The following is a 21,725-nucleotide window of genomic DNA, read 5'->3' as shown; positions in this document are numbered from 1 at the left end:
AAGAACACAAGAGTGACCAGATGGTTCCTGTCCCTACAACCTTTCCAATTCACCATACAACACTAGGCTGGAAGCCACCATAGCAATGCAGATGGCTTGTCACGAGTACACTGCCTGACGTCCCAAGTTGCCCAACCCCAGTGTTGAGCTGAGGGGGCCGATATGTGACAGGGTCAGGCCAGATGGCTATAGAAGAGTAATAGAAGGCAGATATATTAGCCCCAGGCTAAGTAGGTTCCTTTTCCCTGTGTAAGGTAACAGGGAAGGTTCCAAAACAATTAGGAACCTTCTGGAGACAATTAAGGCAGGCTAATCAGGGCACCTGGGTTTTAAAAAGGAGCTCACTTCAGTTTGGTGTGTGTGTGTGTGTGTGTGTGTGTGTGTGTGTGTGTGTGTGTGTGTGAGGAGCTGGGAGCAAGAGGCACTAGGAGCTGAGAGTGTGAATGCATACTGTTGGAGGACTGAGGCGTACAAGCATTATCGGACACCAGGAGGAAGGTCCTATTGTGAGGATAAAGAAGGTGTTGGGAGGAGGCCATGGAGAAGTAGCCCAGGGAGTTGTAGCTGTCACACAGCTGTTCCAGGAGACAGCTGCATTCCACAGGGCCCTGGGCTGGAACCCGGAGTAGAGGGTGGGCCCGGGTTCCTCCCAAATCCTCCCAACTCCTGGTCAGACACAGGAGTCGTCGACCTGGACTGTGGGTTCAGAAAAATGGCCAAGCTGAGGGCTGGCGTGAAGCTCCAAGGCGAGCAAAACCGCCAATAAGCGCAAGACCCACCAAGGTAGAGCAGGAACTTTGTCACTGTAGATAGAAAGATTAACCTAAATAATCTATACAGAAGCCTCTGGATCCCCATAAGATTGGATCCCTAATCCATGAACTATTGGAATTTATTTACAAAGCTTTTCTTAAACATTACATGAATATATTATCTCATACTATAGAATTAGAATTTATAATCCCTATTCCATGATGAGATATCTTTGAGCTATAATGTATCTTAATTAAAACTATCTTTAGATAGGTTTTTTCCTCAAAAAGCATTTTATCAAAAAAATCCAATTTAAATTAAAAAAAAATCAGATTTTATTTTTTTTAAAAAATCATTGATTTTTATCCACCCTGCCCTGCTGAACACCAAAGGCCTACTGCAAACACTGAAGATGTGAGAGCTTCTCAATGGAAAGGTAACAAGACTCCTTTATGATGGAAAGTGTTACACAACCTAAATATAGGGGCCCAGTTCCCCCCATCATTATTTTAACACCTTGTAGGTTGTATTTACTGCCTCATTGTTACTTTGGGACCTAACTTCCATTCAAATGAATTCCTATTTCCTCCCCCAGGCACTTGAAAGTAAGGACTCTTTATTGTAATGGAAATATATTATACAAACATGTTAGGGAATATCTCTGGCTTTGGGGTCAGAGATAAGATTAACATAACGGGTGTGCTCTGTGATTCTGGATCAGTGACATTTGCTGCAAAATTTGAAATTTTGAAAGAAGCGGCAAAATTCAACATTTTGGATGCAGAATTCTCCATTCTACAGCAGCCAGGCACCGCACGTTTGGTTTTTCTTCTCCATGCCCCAGTCTGCCTGCAGTTGCCTCTTTGTCTCCAGGATCCCTTGAAAGGAGGAGCCATCTGGATTATTAACCTATGCTCCCACTCTATTGGCCTTAAAATGGGTAGCCCGAAGGAAAAGGAGATTTCTTTCCAACCTTTGCAGCCATCGGTCTATACAGAGCAGGACAGATCCAGCACATCATACAGGTTGCTCTGAACAGCATGGGGCACTGGAACCACCACTGTACTTCTCCAAAGAGGTATGGCGGGAACTATACACGGTTCCATAGATCTTGTTAGTGAACCCAGGATTGCCAAATCTGACCAGGAGCCAGGGAGCAGAGCTCCCTAGGGTGCCAGCTGGAGTACATTTTTGACTTGTTGCCGACTCTTATGATTTTATCACAAGCCTTATGATATTTGGTGTTTTTCTTAAAGCCCCTGCTCCAGAACCAAGTGGTTGCATCAGAATCTCAACTTTCATTTTTTTTAAAAGTCATTTTTTGGAGAAAAGCTTGAAAAATGTGACCTCTACAGGCTCAAAAGCTGGAAAGTAAATAAAAAGAACCCAAATTGTATTATTTTTGAAAATCTCAATTTTTAAGTCATTCTCGTGAGTTTTTGAGGCTTGATTTTTGAACATCTGGCATCTGCACACCGTGGTCTGCCCACCAGTGAGTCAAGGAGCCAGGACTGTAGGCTTGCTTAGGGAGCCAGAAACCTGATACTGGCTCAAAGCTCCCTCTTTTCCTCTCACAGATGGAGGGTGTTCTGAATCTGAGCTGGGTAACACTGGGGCAACTGAGAACCCAGGAGCTAAGGAGAGAGGATCCCCTCTGTCCTACTGGTAGGGAGAGGAGACGGCTGAACCAGGCCTGTCTGGAAAGCACTGTGGCAGCCAGGGTCCAGGGAAGCAATATGAATGAGAATAATACCAATAAAATAATTTCTCTCGCAGCACAGGCACCAGCTTCCTCCTTTCCCTGGGGGTGCTCAACCCCAGCCTGCCCCATACCCCTTCCCCCAAGGCCCTGCCTCTTCCTACCCCCACTCCGCTCCCACCCAGTTCCGCCCCTTCCCCAAAGCGCGCCCTGTCCCTGCTCCTCCCCCTCCCTCACAGCACCTCCTGCACACCGTGGACCAGCTGATCGCAGCAGGGGGAAGGTGCTGGGTGGGAGGGGGAGGAGTTGATTAACAGGGCCGCCAGTGGATGGAAGATGCTGGGGGTGGAGAGGGGAGCTGATTGCCTGTTGGGTGCAAAGCACCCAATTTTTTTCCGTGGTGTTTCAGGGCTGAAGCATCTACGAAGTCAGCACTTGTGTCTTGCAGTAGTTGTCACAAAAGTATTTTCCTCACTCAGTATTTTCAGTGTTTGGGGAGGGTGGGTTCTCCATGACTCCTCAAGCCTCCGCAGCCCTGATGTTACCCAGGAAGCACACCCACCCTTTTTGACAAGACCCAAGACAAAGCCAGCTTGAAGCTCCCTTCTTCTCTGGGAGCATTCAGTACTTCCTTGGCTGACGCCACAGTCGCCTAAGCCCGGGGAACCATGGAGAGGAGCCACTGTGGAAATGGCAATGTACCACCCCTCTATCTTTGTCTGCTAGATTCTCATCCCCTCTAGCCATAGGGATGAAGGGGACAAAAAGGCTCTAAATGTGCTATGAATGAGTCCTTAACAGCATCAAGCTGTCATTTTTGTTAGCCTTTGGAGCAGCTGTAAAACACAGGCAATAAAATACTTTCTGTAAATTATGTGGGCCACATTCTGGCTAATGCAGGGAAAGTGGTAACAAGCCCACAAAGTACAGCAAAAGCAGAGCTAATCTGCACAGGGAATCCTAGTGCAGAGGCACAAATAACCTCCTTGGGGTTAAGTCCAGTAAGTAAGGACTATTGCCAGGAGAGAGACCATATGTGCAGAAATACACAAACATGTCTCCTGTTCCCTAGGTCCAACCCTGCTATGTCTCTCAACTACTGTGCTAAGGGCCTGCAAAGTGTTTCTCTGTGGATTTCAGTGGGCGGGGGGAGGGGGGAGAACAGAACATCCTCTTGGTGCTAATCTGCATGGTACAGACCTCAGGTGGTGATACTCTGATGCCCTGATCGATATCACGGGGACCAACCGGCTACATTTTCTGTGCCCCCCACAATCTGCTCTCAGGTAGCACTATAAACTCACACTGCACAACGGTACCAGGCTTCCCCACCAAAACTATTTCCCCATGGTATTTCTCCCTCCCACCCCACCCCCCACTGTTCCTCTGATATTCTTGTTAACTGCTGGAATTAGCCTACCTGCTTGTCACCATGAAAGGTTTTCCTCCTTTCCCCCCCCTGCTGTTGGTGATGGCTTATCTTAAGTGATCACTCTCCTTACAGTGTGTATGATAAACCCATTGTTTCATGTTCTCTGTGTGTGTGTATATAAATCTCTCCTCTGTTTTTTCCACCAAATGCATCCGATGAAGTGAGCTGTAGCTCACGAAAGCTTATGCTCTAATAAATTTGTTAGTCTCTAAGGTGCCACAAGTACTCCTTTTCTTTCCACCAAAAATGTCATTGCTTTCTAGCTTAATACACCTCCAAATGCCACTCTCTTCTGATTCCTAACCACCTTCTCTTTCTTCCTCCCAAAGCCTCAAAACACTAGATTCTGTCCTCAGACTTGCGTAACTGACAGAAAAATGTGGCCCCAAGAATTCAGTGTGAAATCAGAGACAAATGATCGTTTTCAAACGATTTCAAACATCATTCTCATTTTGCCAATCACAGTAGCTGCCTGAAAGGAGAACAGTTAAGGGAAAACGGCTGTGCATGAATGCTTGGGCTCCCTTTATGGGAAGTGATTGTGCATAAATGCTTGTGCTCCAATTAAAAGGACACCCAGTGCTGCGTTTGTTTTCTATGGATCATTAGCAAATTAAATTATTTTTGTTCGAAAATTAAAACTCGAGACATTTATTTAGGCCAGAGACCTCACTCCTAAAGGGATTAGGAAGACTCAAATGTATTGGCCCCCTCAATCCTGATATTATCCCTTTAAATAACCAGATTAATTTTACTTTGGTGTCCGAGCTTTCTTATGAGTATAAATTTCCCTTGAGTCTCAACCAGCAAAAAAGTGGCTATCTATTCTTCCTAAACCTGACTCTGTTCTTCCAAAGCTATGGTTGATGCAGAAACAGAAACGGAAAGTGGCAAATGTGGCTTCAAGTCATCTTTGCACCTCCTGTATTGTGGCCCTGCCCCCTATATAAATCAGAGCAGCTTCAGGATTGCTATAAATTACACTCAGCTTCAGGAACTCACTAGGGTCTGTTCCACAGATAACAGCCAAAGCTAGGCTTCAGCCATACCCTTTCTCTCCCCAGCGTGCCTCCTATTCAAAGGGCTTCAAAGAGCCACCCCACTTGTGAAACCTCATTACACAGAATCATAGAAATGTAGGACTAGAGGGGACCTCGACAGGTCATCTAGTCCAGTACCCTTCACTGAGACAGGACTAAATATTATCTAGACTATCCATGACAGGTGTTTATCTAACCTGTTCTTAAAATCCGCCAATGACAGAAATTCCACGACCTCCCTGGGTAATTTGTACCAGTGATCAATTACCTTTGCCGTTAGGAAGTTTTTCATAAGGTCTAACCTAAATCTCCCTTGCTGCAATGTAAAACAGTTATTTCTTGTCCTGTCCTCAGTAGATATAGAGAACAATTTATCACCTTCTTCTTATTATAACAAACTTTTATGTACTCGAAGACTGTTTTCATGTCCCCTCTCAGTCGTCTCTTCTCCAGGCTAAACAAACCCAATTTTTTCAACCTTTCCTCATAGGTCATGCGTTCTAGACCTTTAATCATTTTTGTTGCTCTCCTCTGGACTTTCTCCAGTTTATCCACATCTTTCTCAAAGTGTGGTGCCCAAAACTGGACACAGTACTCCAGGTGAGGCCTTATCAGTGCTGAGTAGAATGGAAATATTACCTCCCATGTCTTGCTTACAACACTAATACATCCCAGAATGATGTTCACTTTTTTTGTAACAGTACTACGTCATTGGCTCATACTTAATTTGTTATCCACTATACCACCCAGATCTTTTTCTGCAGCATTCCTTCCTAAGCAGTCATTTCCTATTTTGTATTTGTGCAATTGACTTTCCTTCCCAAGTACTTTGTGTTTGTCCTTATTGAATTTCATCCTATTTATTTCAGACCATTTCTCCAGCTTGTCAAGATCATTTTGAATTCTAATCCTGTCCTTCAAATGCTTGTAACCCCTCCCAACTCAGTAATGTCCACAAATTTTATAAGTGTATTCTCTATGCCATTATCCAAATCATTTATGAAGATACTGAGTAGAACAGGACAAAGGACATATCCCTGCAGGATTCCACTCAATATACCCTTCACGCGTGACTGTGAATCATTGATAACTACTCTCTGAGTACAATTTTCAAATCAGTTGTGCATCTACCTTATAGTAGGCTCATCTAGGCTACGTTTCTCTAGTTGGCTTATGAGACAGCATCCAAAGCCTTACTAAAGTTGTGATATATCACATCCACTGCTTCTCACCATCTTCTTTACCCTGTCAACGAAGGATATTAGGTTTGACAAGATTTGTTCTTGACAAATCCATGTTGACTGTTACTTATCAACTTATTATCTTCTAGATGATTACGAATTTGATTGGTATCTGGAAAGATAAAACAGCAAATAAACAAAGTTAGACTGGTCTATAATTCCCTGGGTTGTCCTTATTCCCTTTTTTATAGGTGGGGTACTATATTTGCCCTTTTCCAGTCCTTTGTGATCTCTCCTGTCCTCCATGAGATCTCAGAGATAATAGCTAATGGCTCAGAGATCTCCTCTTCAGCCAATTCTTTAACTATTCTAGGGTATATTTCTTTAGGCCCTGGCAACTTGAAGACATCTAATTTGTCTAAGCAATTCTTAACTTGTTCTTTCCCTATTTTTGCCTCATATCCTACCCCATTTACATTGATGTTCACTAGGTTAGTTTTCCTATCACTGCCAACCTTTTTGATGAAAACTGAAACAAAAAAGGAATCTAACACTTTGGCCATTGCTGTGTTTTCTATTATCGTCTTTCCCTCCTCATTGAATAATGGCCCTACTCTGTCTTGGTCTTCCTCTTGCTTCTAATGTATTTGTAAAATATTTCTTGTTACCCTTTATGTCCCTAGCTAGTTTAATCATATTTTGTACCTTGGTCTTTCTAATTTTGTCTCTACATGCTTGTAGTGTTGTGGTTTTTTTTTTTATATTCATCCTTCGTAATTTGACCTAGTTTCCACTTTTTTGTCTGACTTTTTGAGTTTCAGTTTCTTGAAGAACACCTTGTTAAGCCAGGGTGGTCTCTTAACATATTTCCTATCTTTTCTACGCATTGGGATAGTTTTCTCTTGTACCCTTAACGTTTCTTTAAAAAACTGCCAACTCTTCTGAACTCTTTTTTCCTTTAGACTTGCTTCCCATGGGCTCTCAATGATTAATTCTCTGAATTTGCTAAAGCCTTCCTTCTTGAAGTCCTTTATTCTCCTGTTTCCCCTCCTTCCATTCCTTAGAATCATGAACTCTTATCATTTCAAGATCATTTTCACGCAAGCTGCCTTCCACCTTCAAATCCTCAACCAATTCCTCCAAAGCGTCAGAATCAAATCTAGAGCCTCTCTACCTTTTCTAATAAAAAGTTGTCTCCAATGCATTCCAAGAACTTGTTGGATAAGTTGTGCCCTTCTGTATTATTTTCCCAATAGATGTCTGGGTAGTTGAAGTCCCCCATCAACACCAAGTCCTGTGCTTTGGATGATTCTGTTAGTTGTGGGGGAGCACAATAAAGGTGTCAGGTCACAATGAGGAATCCCTATGTCTTTTCCTCAACATGACAGTTAGCCAAATAAGAGTCTCTTTGGAATAATGCTCTTTATAAATAGGGACAACAGACGACAAGCGAAAGTACAAGAAAACTTAGTGGAGTATGACAAGGAATGTTCCCACTTTAGTTTTAATCCTTATTACAGTATCAAAAGTGGGTCAACTGGTCTGAGATGGAGCAACTTATTTGGAAAACGGTCCACATAATAAAAGGCATCTCCACTGCAACTTTTATGAACAGTTCCCTCCCTCCTACTATCAGTATAATTCTAATTTAAAATACGTGGTTGAAATGCTGTAATTTGAAGCCATGGCTTTTCAGTCAAACAATTGCTAACATTGATGGTGATGCATGTGAAAAGATCCCTACTCTTTCAAAGAGAATAACTCCCCAATATAAACATATGTGCTCCAAAAAGCTTGTAACAATTTTCTTTTAAGAACTGGTTTTTCTTTTGTTCCTTTCCCATATTCAAGTCAAAGTTTTCAGCAGAACCAGCACGCACCCCAGCACAAACTTTTCTGTTTAGCATTCACATATTTTGTTCTGAAATGCAGAGAGTACCGTGATCTGACATGAAAGCTTAAAAATAAGAGACACCATCAATAGTAACAATGCTTTCCTAATTTTTTCAATGTACACTTCTTGAAATCTGGTAAGTTTAGAATCTTCTTGTGTTGAAGACAGAATATAGTTTTAATGTGAAAATAATTTAACCATAGCTTTCTGAAAGGAAACTCTACTTGTTATTCTCTCTGATGTGGTATATTTACTGTAAACAAAAAGGTCAGGCCACCTACTATCAAAATCCATTGACTTGTTTCTCCACTTAAGACAAACCTGTTTTTTGAGCTTTTTGCCTTTTAATGGGCACACTGCCTTTGTTTATTATACTTCTGTTTTCACTAATTTTTATTATGGTGCCCAAAGGCCTTAAAAGCAGGGCATTAAAAAAGTATTAATACGGTTCTATGTAATTTCCTCTTCAATCCCTCTCCCCAGACAGGTGTCTTCTAAACCCATACTATTTTCTAAAAGCATTTTCTAAAAAGCAGCTGATTGACAAACGTTCTATTTAGATCCTCTCCTGCTGATCTGTCATTTATTTTCCATATGTCCCATCTGTTTTTAATTACGAGGGGTATTTGCATGAAAATGAGGTCTGTGTTTCTTAGTAGTCTGTTCATATTGTTTATGGCTAGTGAGTCACAATCCTAACTCTTTGGGGAAGTGAAAGAGTCTTAGGCCTTTTCTACACTATAGAGTTTTGTTAATGCAAGTTAAGCCGACGATCAAAAAACATAATTCAATCGTTTGTGTATGTTCACACAATGCTTCTTCTGGCGGCGGAGCATGCCCACAATTGGTGCTCTAGCATCGACAGAGAGAGCAGTGCCCTGTGGGTATTTATCCCACTGTACTACTCACCACCTTCTGCAGCTAGAAGTTATGGGAAGGCAGAATGGATTGCAGTGCATCATGGGTGAGAGCTCAATGTCCCATGATGCAGTTTTTTTCCATCCCATGATTCCCTGGGTTTCTGACTGTGTTTCACAGCATTTTTCAACAGCCCATGTTTACTGTGCACCCACCTTCTCTGTCTGAAAGGATAGAGCACTGCTCTCTACTATTGTGGTCACTGTTATGAACACATCATGGCTGGTCATGAGGACCAAATCCATCTAACCTGCTGTGTGCTATTGAAAGAAACACCACCAGATTACTTTTGGCATTCACGGAGAAGCTGCACATAGTGGACTGTTGCTCTGGGACTCGGGAAACAAGCACTGAGTGGTAGGATTCCATCATTATGCACGTCTGGGATGATGAACAATGGCTGCAGAAATTTCAGATGCAGAAAGCCACTTTCTTGGAACTGTGTGCGGTGCTCACACTGGCACTGCGGGGCAAGAACACCAAAATGAGAGCTGCCTTCTTGGTGAAGAAGCGTGTGGCAATTGCTGTGTGGAAGCTGGCGACTCCAAAAGTGCTACTGGTCAGTCATGAATCAGTTTAGAGTCGGGAAGTCCACCATTGGGGCTGCATTAAGGCAAGTGTGCAGGGCCATTAATCACATCCTGCTATGAAGAACTGTGGCTCTTGGCAATTTGCATGAAATGGTGGATGGCTTTGCAGAAATGGGTTTCCCTAACTGCAGAGGGAAGGCAGATGGTACACATGTTCCAATTTGACACTGGACCACCTTGCGATGGAATACATGGATAGGAATGGGTACTTCTCCATAGTGTTGCAGGCACTTGTTCATCACTGTGGGTGTTTTACTGACATTAAGGTGGAGCGCTCAAGGAAGGTGCATGATCCATGCATCCTCAGGAACACTGGCCTGTACAGAAAGCTGGAAGCAGGGACTTTCTTTCCAGACCAGAAGATTCCAATGGGCGATATTGAAATGTCCATAGTGATCCTGGGAGACCCAGCCTACCCCTTACTCCAATGGCTCATGAAGCCTTACACGGGAAGCCTAGACAGCTGCAAGGAGTGCTTCAACAATAGGCTGAGAAGGTGAAGAATGACCCTAGAATGTGCCTTTGGCAGATTAAAAGCACACTGGCGTTGCCTTTATGGCAGGTTAGATATAAACAAGGAAAATATCCCATGGTCATAGCACCCTGCTGTGTGTTCCGTAATACTTGTGACGCTAAGGCTGAGAAGTTTTCCCCGGGGTAGAGCACGGAAGCAGATCACCTGAGGGCTAATTTTGAGCTGCCAGATATCAGGGCTATTAGAGGGACACAAGAGAGGTCTATTTGAATCAGGGAGGCTTTGAGGCACCATTTTGACAATCAGCTCCAGTAATGAGTCATTCTATATCACACTCGGCCATGATTTGTTAACATGCCGCCTTGCATGAAAATTTTTACTCAGCAAATTGTCAAATTGCCACTGCGTATTCATTCCAGCAGCAATCCCTGTGTTTTGGAGACAAATAAAGATTGGTTAACGTTCAGTGAGTTTGTTTTTATTAAATACCAATAAACAACACAAAAAAAAGCTTGGTAGGAAGGGAGATAACAACGAAGGGCAGTGTAGGCTCTCATAGCTGCAAGTCCAGCAATCATTTTGGAAGCTGTTCAAAGAGGTGGCGGGACCAGGGTACCAAGATGGGCTGGGAAATTGCAAGGAATGTGTGGGAGGAGTTTGGGGAGGGCATGGAAAGCAGATCTGTTTCATCTGCGGGGGGGGGGGGGGGGGGGGGGGCGAGCACATTAATTCTGCCTGCAGTGTGATTAGGAACTTAGACACCTCTGTTTGCTCCTCCATCACTTTTATCATCTGCTCCTGGCCCATTAAAATTCACTCCTGGCTCTCCTTTCTGTCCTGCTCGTCTATTTTATAATTTTCTTTTAAAGTCTCTCTCCACTCCCTGCGTTCTTGTTTTATGGCCTCTGAGGATTGGAGCACCTCTCAAAACATGTCCTCCTTGCACCTCCTTGGTTGCTTCCTTATCTGGCAGAGGTGCTCCGCTGGCATGTAGTGGGTTCCACTGAAGTCCACATCTGCAGAAGCACAAGAAACAAGAAACAGAAGCATGAATTTTAGTGCACACACCGCATCGACTCATTATAGTAAAATGCACCTTTTAAAAAATATGAATCAGTTTCTCACTGTCTCTTGGCAAGCATACACCTTGGTGAACACCTTAAATATGGTGAGTTCAGCCCAGGGCGGGGGGAGAGGGAGGCGCTCAAGATGGGACAAAGGGTCTTGGTGTTTTTTTAAGGGGATCACTGCAGGTGATTAGGGACAATATTGTAAATTCTGCCACCATTTTCCACAGGCAGGGGTCATTGAAGACGGTATTTCACTCCTGAGGGTAAGTAAGGATTGCAAGGGTACGTCTCTTGCATGAGCGTGGTTTCAGACCAGGTCCCTATGCTGCTCGCTTGTGTGCCACTTTGGTCACCGCACAAGTGATTGCCAGTTGCCAAGGAAAAGTTTCCTACAATTGGGGAAGGAAAAAAGCAGCTCTGCCAAGGAACCTTCAGCAGAGGATTAGCGAGTACCTCCAGAGAAGTTTCCTAGAGATCTCTCTGGAGGATTCCCATGAAGTCTCGGTGTGCATTAACATGCTGTTCCGCTGCACTGCTAAGCTACACAGGGGAACATGAAGCACAGGCCAACACAGCTAGTCTTGTACATTTCTATCCCTTGACCCATTTCTAGCATATAACAAAGCAAAGGACAGCTCTATTTCACATAACCGAGCAGCAACAACTCAAAAAGATCACTTACCAGAGCTCCCCTCTCCTGCATCATGCACGCCAGAGACAGACTGCTGGGAAAAGAGTTCCTGACTCGCCGCGCCACTGGATGACCCTGCTGGGTGCTCCATGTCATCTTCCAACCCGACCTCCTTGTCCACCACTTGCTCATCGGAGTTGAGTCCACTGTCTCCAGCCCCACCAAAGTATCCACAGGGCTCTTGGTGGTGAAAATGGGGTCACCACCGAGGATGGCATCCCATTCCTTATAGAAGCAGCAAATCTTTGGCACTGCACCGGAGTGACAGTTTGACTCCCTTGCCTACTGGTACGCCTGCCTCAGCTCCTTTATCTTTGCGCGACATTGATGTGTGTCCCATTCATAGCTCATGCCACAAAAATCTGACTGTAGGTATCAAAGTTCCTACAGCTAGAGTGGAGCTGGGACTGCACAGCCTCCTCTCCCCACAGCACCAGCAGATCTAACAACTCAGGTGTGCGCTGAACAGGAGAGTGTTTGCTGCGGGGAGTCGCCATGGCCAGCTGGGAAGATGAGATGTGAGCTGTCCATGCCAAACAAACAAGAACTGGAATTTCAAAAATTCCCTGGTCTTTAATGCCTGTGTACCTGGGTGCAGGGCAGCAGAGTTCTAACTACTGACCAGAGTAGTCAATATGGGCATTGTGGAACACCTCAAGGAGGCCATTTACAGCAACATAACCAAGCTCAGAGTTTACACTGAGCCTCTGTCGATATAACTTTGCCACCAACAGCTTTATGCCTCTCATCAAGGTGGTTTTATTTTTGTCAGCAAAGCACGAGGGTTTTGTCAGTGGAAGGAGCATTGTAGTGTGTACACCTCCACTGTTTTGTCAATGGAAGCTGACTTTTGTCGACAAAACTCCGTAGTGTAGACATGCCATTAGTTTATGGGCCCAATCCTACATTTCTTGGGCCCCCAAAATGCCCATTTAAATCAGTAGGCTTTTGGGTGCCAAGGAGTAAGTTACCAAGGGCCAAATTTGAAAAGAACTCTGTATGTGTCTGGTGCGATATTAATTACTATTAGTAGTAGTAATAATGTTGCAAACAGAATGATAACAAGAGGAGAACATCAACTCTTAAAAACAACTATTCTGTTTTCTTGCAGATGGTTCTAGTAACAAAAAAAAAAAAAAAAAAAGAATGAGAATTAGAGAAAATGGAGCCAATCCTACTATTCTTGTGCACCACAACTCCTATTGCTGGCAATGTGTGATGTGTGTTCGGAATTTAAACAGAATCTTTAAAACGTTGACATGGAGCATTAGTAAAGTTTTCTGAGTGTAGTTTTTTGGATACGCAAGTACAGTATGAGTGAAAATCATCCCTTCCCCCATAATGAATAAATTAATGGGATTTATTCAGGAAAGTAATTGAGGATTAGGGGGATACAATCCATACACACACCCAAAATAAGAAAACCACATCTCCTATATAGCAGCTATTATAGCCAATGAATTGAAACAGCTGTACAACCCCCTAGACCAGTAGTTTTCAACCTTTTCATTTGAGGACCCCTAAAATATTTTGAATGGAGGTGCGGACCCCTGTGGAAATCTTAGACATAGCCTCTGGACCCCGCCGTGGTTTGCGGACCACAGCTTGAAAACCACTGCCCTACACAGTGGCTCCAAGCCAGTAGATCTATCAACATGTGGGTCCAATAGGCTCTTCCTGAGTCCCCTTAGCAGAGACCTAGTCACCGCTACTTCAGAGCTTCCTGCGCAGCACACAGGGAATGTGAACCGCCCTCTGTGTAGCTGACCAAGTACTGTGCCTTACTGCATAGCCCTATTGCAGAGCTTAAGTGTGATGGAGAGCCTTGAATGGGCCCTCCATGGGGGAGTGAGTTTTGTCCTGTCTGAACAGTTGTGTGACGTTGCTGGTTCTAGTTACTCTGGTACCTGGTATAAAAATGGCAGATAGTCTGTCATTTGAATGACCAGTTCAAGCCCCAATTCTGTGGCACTCGTGTAGAATTCATGCACTCTCTGAAGATATTGTTCTCTTCCATTCCGCTTTCTTAAGTATTATTATTTATATTACAGTAGCATCTAATGGCCCCAGTTAAGTTCAGGGCCCCAGTGTGCGAGGCTCTGTATATACATATAAAGAAAAGGAATACTTGTGGCACCTTAGAGACTAACAAGTACTCCTGTTCTTTTTGCGAATACAGACTAACATGGCTGCTACTCTGAAATCTGTCTATATACATATAGTAAGAGATAGTCCGTGCCTCAAAGAATCTAAAGCTTTGACCCAGCAAAGACTTACTCTGGGATTACGCAAAGTGTGGAAAAATTAAACCAGGGGTGAATCTCTGCAGCATTGGATCCTACACAGACGTGATACGGGGTGGGAGAAAGGAAGTACTATCCCCTATATTTTACAGATGGGCAACTGAAGCACAGAGCGATTAGCTCGCTGATGTGCTGTGACCATTCCTTATCACATTGCTCACATGCATCTCATTGATATTTTGTGCTTCAGCCCTCTGTCTGTCACTTCCCCTTGCTGCCATGTCTCATCGTTAGATTGCATATTCTTTGAGTCAGGGATCAAAAATGTTTTTGTTATGTGTACAGTGCCTAGCACAATGAGATCTAATCCCTGATTGGGGCCCCCTGGGCACCACTGCAATGGCAATGCAAATAAAGAATAATAGTAATCTGTAGCAAAGACAAGACTTGACCTCAGATCTCTTCTATTTTAGTCCAGTGCCTTGACTACTAGACCATTCTGCCTCATTTATCATATTGTATTTTAAAATACATGGGTTTCCCATTGGCCCACCAAACACTCTTCATCATTCTTTTCCTCATTATCTTGTATGGTATAAAAGCAAAGTTTTAACGCAAGTGCTGATACGTATATCAAAGTTTGCATATGTGCTCTGTAGAAAAAATAATATATATAATATGGTGTCCACACAAACACTAATTCCTTTAATATTCTGAATAAAAATTGGTAAATAAAGCCCCGACGTTTCAATTTGAACATTCCAAATACTATAGCCTCTTTTGGGCATGGAATAAATCCTCTCTATTTGGAATACTAGAGAAATTATTGTATATATGTGTACATGGTGCATGAAAGTTACAGTATTTCACACCATATGTTTGTATTTTCCACACAACACAAACTAAAACTGTAATGCCATTTTTATGTCACTTTGAAAAAAAGTAAAAAGAAAAGGAGTACTTGTGGCACCTTAGAGACTAACAAATTTATTAGAGCATAAGCTTTCGTGACCTACAGCTCACTGCATCGGATGCATTGAAATGAGCTGTAGCTCACGAAAGCTTATGCTCCAATAAATTTGTTAGTCTCTAAGATGCCACAAGTACTCCTTTCCTTTTTGCGAATACAGACTAACACAGCTGCTACTCTGAAACCTGAAAAAAAAGTAGGATCTTCTGAGTCACAGGTAAACAATAGAAGGCCTAAACAATACAAAAACAAACAGTCCTCATGAAAACTATTTCTAGTATTTAAAAACATTCCTCTAATGTTTACTGAGACTGGGTCACATTGCATCCTGTGCTGTTTGAAACATTTTTAGTATTCCAGATGTTATATGGACTGGTTTTGGAACGTCCTGAAGGAAGACTGAAACGGATACATCGGATTCTGTACACATTTCTCCTTCACATACAGCTAGGATTTTAATATTAAAAGGCATTTTCTCCCCTATAAAATAATCTCATAAAAATTGTGAAACTCAAAAAAAAAAAAAAAAACAAAAAAAACACGAAAACCTATGTACCCAGCTCACCATTTGAACACTCTGCTTGTTGTCTCATCCACTCTCCCTGCTTATATTCACCTCTACTTAGGCCCCAATCCTGCAGTCGGGTGGATCCCTGTGCCTGCACAGAACCACTGGGGCTCCATTCAGGTGCCCCCACAGAAATGAAATCAGGTCTTCTAACCGTAAATTACGCAGGACAAGGACTCTCTTCACAGCACCTTGCACACTTCAGAACCAATGATGACGACCACGGTGTCTATTTAATACACTCTTCCTTATTAAATTTTCCTAAATAACCTCAGCTCACGTGGTTCCTGCAGGAGGATGCCTGATTGGGAAATTGTTTTTATCTGGCCATTTTAATAAACCAGTACTGAGGCCAACACATTACAGCCACATAAAAATAACCTCGTTCCTATCCACTGGGCACAAGCTCCTCTTCTCCCGCACACGGGGGGGGGGGGGGGGGTGATTCCACAGCTCTGGACCAGCGCAGGCTCCTGTCCCTTTAAAAGTGACCTAGGAGAGTCCAGCCTTCCTGGAAACTCTGTGCCTGCCCGCGGCCCCTCCTCTGCCCCAGCCCCGGGCAATGGCGCCTTCGCAGCGCTCCTCGCGGGAGGAGGTGGCCGTGCGGCTGGCTAGGGGGAGGCGGCCGCACGCCCGGGGAAAGGCCGCCCGTTCCCTCAGGCGCTGCCCGTGCTTTCGAGGGTGGGGTGAGGGGAAATCGCTGCACAAAGGAAAGCGCGCACAGCTCGGTTCGCTCCCCGGCCGGGGCGAGGGGAACCAGGGCGGGGACGCGTCTCCTCGGGTTCATCCGCCCATGTGGCCGCGTGCAGTAAGCCCCGCGCGCTCTGGGCTGCGGCGCTTAAGCTTGCCCCCCCCCACCCCACCCCCATCCCAGCCGGGGGCCCCTTTCCTCCCTCCAGAGCGGGCGGCGGGAGCGTCCGAGGCTCGTTCCGCACCTTCGGCTTGTGCGGTCAGCGGCTCAGCTGCCGGGGGAGCCGGGCCGCATCGGACACGCCGCAGGGTGGAGGCATTATCCAGCCCACGGGGCATTCCGAGCTCCTGTGGGGTGGGACGGGGCAGGGCGGGGGGGGTGGGTGCGGTCTCGGGTCCAAACACACGCCAAGGCTGGGTGGGGGTGGGATTCGGGGGCAGAGGAACATGCACTTACTTTATCTATGGTGCCCGGGAGCAGGCGGTCCAGCAGCCGGCACAGCACCACCCCGTCTTTCAGAGACGACTGCAAAAACCCCTCGGGGTCCGAGATGGTCTTTTTGGGCGACTCCAGCACGCCCAGGGTGATCAGCCATGTAACGGTCTGCTCCGCCGAGTTCATGGCTGCGGCTGCTGCGGCTGCTGCCGCCGCCCGCCGCCGCGCGGAGGGTAAATCCCAGCCAGCCGGCGGGGGGGGGGAAGCAATCGCGCGCAGGAGGAGGCTGAATTTGGCCTGTGGGGCCCCCCCGCTAGGATCCCCCACCCCTGGCTTGGGGGGGGGGGCTTCACATTGGAGCAGCTCCCTCCTCCCTCGCCATGGAGCTGCTGCAGACGACGACTCGCTTTGCGAAGTCCAGCGGGTCCAGTTTCCCTCTCTCTGGCTCGCTCGCTCTCGTGCGTTTTGGCAGCTCGGCCCGCTGCCTTCTCTTTACCCGCACGTGAACCTGCAGCGCCTCCTCCCCCCGCATGACATCACCGGCAGCCGGCGGGGAAGAAAAGGCGCCAGGCCCCTTCGCGGCACGCAAACCTGCGGCGGAGCCCGCGCCCCTCCAGCGGGCGCGGCTCGCGCGGAGCCCGGCGGCGGCGGCGGCTGCAGGCAGGTCTCCTTCGTAGCGCGCATCGCGCGCCGCTTGCCGGCACCTGGGCGGGGAGCTGCCGCACGCGGGATGCAAATGCAAACGTTGGAGCTATTGTATAAATGCGTCCTGCGTAGGTAATAGGGCCCGGGTGTGGGTGGGTGTGTTTCTGTAGTATGGATTCACCCATATTACGTGGGGATGTGTGGTCCCATGCATATCCGTATCCATATAAAGAAAAGGAGGACTTGTGGCACCTTAGAGACTAACACATTTATTAGAGCATAAGCTTTCGTGAGCTACAGCTCACTTCATACACATCCCCAGTAAGCACGGTCAGATTTAGGCAGACACTGTCTGGGAGGCCATTTAAATCCCGCCCCTCCTCCCCAGTATACATGGTGGCTAATATTGGTAATGCTTTTACTTTAAAGTGGATATTTGAGCTTCAAATCGTGGCATCCTTCAGGATTTTTGGTTTGTTTTTGTTTTTTTGTTTTTTTGGCATGCCAATAAGTATGTGGGCCGTGTACTCCTTTACTACCCAGCAAGCCAACAGTTGCTGAGTGAACATTTTAATTCAGTGTGTCAGCAGATGGATCCTAAGCAGTGCAGCATGGACTCATAAATCTATCAGGAATAGGGTTACGCGGTATTGTGCTTGACCTTGGTAACGTTAACAACGATCATCCGATGAAGTGAGCTGGAGCTCACGAAAGCTTATGCTCTAATAAATTTGTTAGTCTCTAAGGTGCCACAAGTACTCCTTTCCTTTTAACGATCTAACGTTGAACAAACAGTTTACGTTGTAGGTGCCCTCTAGTGGAGGGTCGGTTTATGCCACTTGATTGCAATCAGTGAACTCGCCATATAAAAGAGAACAGATGTATAAATAAGGGTTTTGCATCATTTGATATTTCCAAGTGAAAGTGTTTTACTACTCTTACATTTGAAGCAGTCCCTGACAGTGTTACTTCTGGAGCCATACAGGCACTAAAAGAAAAAGAAACCTCCTGAAATAGCTTAACAAAGACTTCCACAAGCAAACTGCAGTTTTTTGAAGGAGAAGAATTGGTTAGACCAAGTCAGGCCTGGTCTACACTAAAAAGTTAGGTAGAAAGAAGCCACCTTAAGTCGACCTGTTAATGTATATGTCTACACTGCTGGGTCCTTTACAGCGACCTAAGTCACCTCTAATGTCGACTTCTGGAATCCAGTTCTGCGAGAGGCGTTGCATTTAATTCGCTTTTTTATGGGTCGACTGCAAAGTAGTGCAGACGCAGTGTCAGTGATGTGCTGGGAAGGGCTCTCTGTGCCCCCTTATTAACATTCAACCACCAAACAGAAAAGAGGATTGGGATGCTGTCTCTACTTTTGATAAAGCAGACCCATTCCAAACAATTGTCAAGTCCCCTTACAGAGTTGACATCCCTGGATTTCATAAAAATATTCCTGAGGAGTAGATTTTTTGTCTTTGGAATGTACCAAATTGTAACTGGTTGCAAAAATTATCAGGGCAGAATACCCCTAAACTCCCCTGCAAAGCTACACACATCTCCATATTTCAAATTACACAAGTTTAACATAGTGTACAGCATAAGCATTTTATTTTATATACAATTTTAATGTGGCATCTTTTGCAAGAACAAAGGAAAACACTTATAAAAATACAGTTGGCTGTGGTCAAATTGTTTTTGTTTAAACAGGAAAAAAAATGAATAGATTCATCAGTCCCTCATTGTCCTCTCTGCAAGTATGCTCATGTATGTTTAATCAAATGTATGTTTATCAAAGGCTAAAGGGGAACATTTTTATGGGAATTCCTTCTAGGATCATTGGCAGCATATCCCTGGCCAACTGATCCATTTTGATCATTTTATTTATTTGCTTACAGTTTATATGAGCAATGAAGCCAATTATTAAAACAATGTATGGTGTCTGAAGTGCTACCTTCCCTGGCTATGTTCATTTCCAGGTATCATGTCTACAGTCTGCCATTTGTTTCACTGGTTTACTTTCTGTGACTTTCCACAATTATAATTTATGGTAGTAGTTGCTAAGCCAATGTAAAGTATTTACAAATATTTTGAAAATGAACCTGTACAAAATGGTTTACAATGTATTTGTGCCTTTTTCCCCATTTACTTCAGTTAAACTACTTCTATCAGTGAAATTATTCTAGACAAGACCCTATCCAGGAACTTAAGGTTAACATTTTTCTATGTCCACACTAGGTGCAAAAAGAAAAGGAGTACTTGTGGCACCTTAGAGACTAACAAATTTATTTGAGCATAAGCTTTCGTGAGCTACAGCTCACTTCATCGGATGCATTGTTATGTTCAGAGTGCGGTAGCTAACATATTTTCAAACACAATCTGTTTTCCTAGCCTAGACAAGGCCCCTGTGGTTGCAGGATTGGCTCCGTCATTAGTTGCCCATCACACTTTGCTATATGTTGCTGCTAAGATCATTTTATATGCACACGGGAAACACAGCAATTGCTGAAGGGCCATCTAGTCCAGTATCCTGTCTCTGACAGTGCTTCACACCAAGTGCTTCAGAGGAAGGTGCAAGCAATCTTGCATGAGGCAGACCTAGGATAGTCTGCCCCCCTCAAAATCCTTTATAGTTAGAGATTGTCAAACTCAAAAACATGAAGTTTAATAACTTTTCCAAAATGTATGCTAGCATTACACTTTTGCTTTTCTACTTACTCCTTCAACATACCATTTAACAGCAGCTAAATAACAAATATCTGTACAAAAAAAAAATAGAAGAATATTGGAACATTTGCTATTTTCGTTACTCAGCAAACAGTAATGATGGTCAAACTAACTGGGACGCCTGTGAACATACTTACCAATAGCATAGGAAACAGTAAGAAAATATTTCCAAGCATTAGAGGAAAATTTTCAAAAGTGACTAAAAGATATTTAGGAGTACAAGTCCCTTTAGCTGTCACTGGGACTTTTGTGCTACTAAAACTCTCTAGCACTTTTGAAAATCTCCCCATAAAATACTTTCATACAATATATATGTCACCTTCTGCATCTGGGCTCAAGAGAAGAAAAAGAAACTCCAGGTTAGACCCAGCCAGAGACTCAGGCCAGCAGGAGCAGCTGCAGAGACAGCATCAACAGAGACCTTGGGAAACAAATCAAGTCATCAAACCATTTTCTACAGTTTTCACTTTGAACAATCTCTTCCCTCTCCTAATTGGCTGCTGGGTCCAGTGGCCCTTCCCCTCATACTCTCTTCACTTCAGCCTCCTATTTCCCTCCATGTCCCTCTCCGTCCTGCCTTCTATCTTCTTCCCATTCTTTCCTCTCCTTTCCCCTTGCCTCCCTTTATTTTTTCATTTTAGGTAATCCCTTCCCATCTTCCCTTCCCTCCTACCCTTGCCCAAGAATGTAGTTAATTCAAATAAAAATAAAGTGTAAAATAAACAAAATGCCACCCAAAAATTGTTTACAAATTTAAAATATCCTGGCAGTTCCATGACACTGATAAACCATTGTTCTGTTTGTTCCGCCTGTATGTTCTCATCTATCCCTTCCCCACACCCTGTGTCTGTCTTGTATATGTAGATTGTAAGCCCTTTGGGGGCAGGAACCATCTCTTACTCTATCTACACAATGCCTAGAACAATGGAGCCCTAATCTTGGTTGGGGCCGCTATGTGCTACCGCAATACAAATAATAAATTATCATCATAATTCTCAGTGTTAACCTCTTTCAACTACAATCAGTATGACTCATTATTGAAGCTGGTCCAACCACTTGTTATGATTAGGCTTGATAGGATTTGATTTTATTGGTAAACGTCAATTTCACAAAACACATATAAACAGAGGAAAAAAGTTCCCATTGATGGTAAAATTTACAGATAGTCAAAGTAAGAAAGATGCTGTTTGAGAACTTATTAGCATTTAATTTAAAGATACTTACTTTGTATATTTTGCCATGTTATGTTATGTTTTAATAGTTATAAAGATTTGACTTTTTATATCTCAGTGTCTTTTGTTATTAAGTAATTATTGTCTGACCCCTTCTACTGTCTGACCCCCATAATTTCCTGCAATGTGAAAATTTAATCAATAAACATTGAAAAAAGTTTAAACTCGTAATTTTACTCAACTGAAAATTTAAATTGATAACAATCTAAAAAAATGCTTAAAAATAAACTTGAATGTTATCCATCGAAAAATGAATTCTGCCCAGCCTAGCTATAATTAATTTATGCTTGGGATTTGGCCCTTTTTTGCTTTCAAATTGTCTGCAAATTGCTTGTAAATTTTCTGACATCTAAAAAGTTTCTAAGATCATCTGAATCATAGGGCATGTTTCCGCTACCTTTTGGAATAACCTAACCTTTGTAAACATGCAGAGCCTGAAAAAATGATTGGGGCATTTACTCTCTTAGGGAAAGTATAGGA

General features: G+C 44.0%; 1 protein-coding gene across 4 annotated transcripts in view; it reads right to left on the bottom strand.

Annotated features, from left to right (window-relative positions):
- The window catches only part of ARHGEF7 (Rho guanine nucleotide exchange factor 7), a 194,765-nt gene extending 177,749 nt beyond the window's left edge, over positions 1 to 17,016 (bottom strand). For all 4 annotated transcript variants that reach the window (XM_038392408.2, XM_038392399.2, XM_038392297.2 and 1 more), the window contains exon 1: positions 16,672 to 17,016. In XM_038392408.2, coding sequence (XP_038248336.1) covers positions 16,672 to 16,836 — 165 coding nt within the window. In that variant the 5' untranslated portion in view covers positions 16,837 to 17,016. The remainder of the gene's footprint in view (positions 1 to 16,671) is intronic.
- Between the last annotated feature and the right edge of the window lie 4,709 nt (positions 17,017 to 21,725).

The sequence above is a fragment of the Dermochelys coriacea genome, chromosome 1 (genome assembly GCF_009764565.3).
Source record: "Dermochelys coriacea isolate rDerCor1 chromosome 1, rDerCor1.pri.v4, whole genome shotgun sequence".
Taxonomy (NCBI): domain Eukaryota; kingdom Metazoa; phylum Chordata; order Testudines; family Dermochelyidae; genus Dermochelys; species Dermochelys coriacea.
This window is presented reverse-complemented; position numbering and strand designations above follow the sequence as displayed.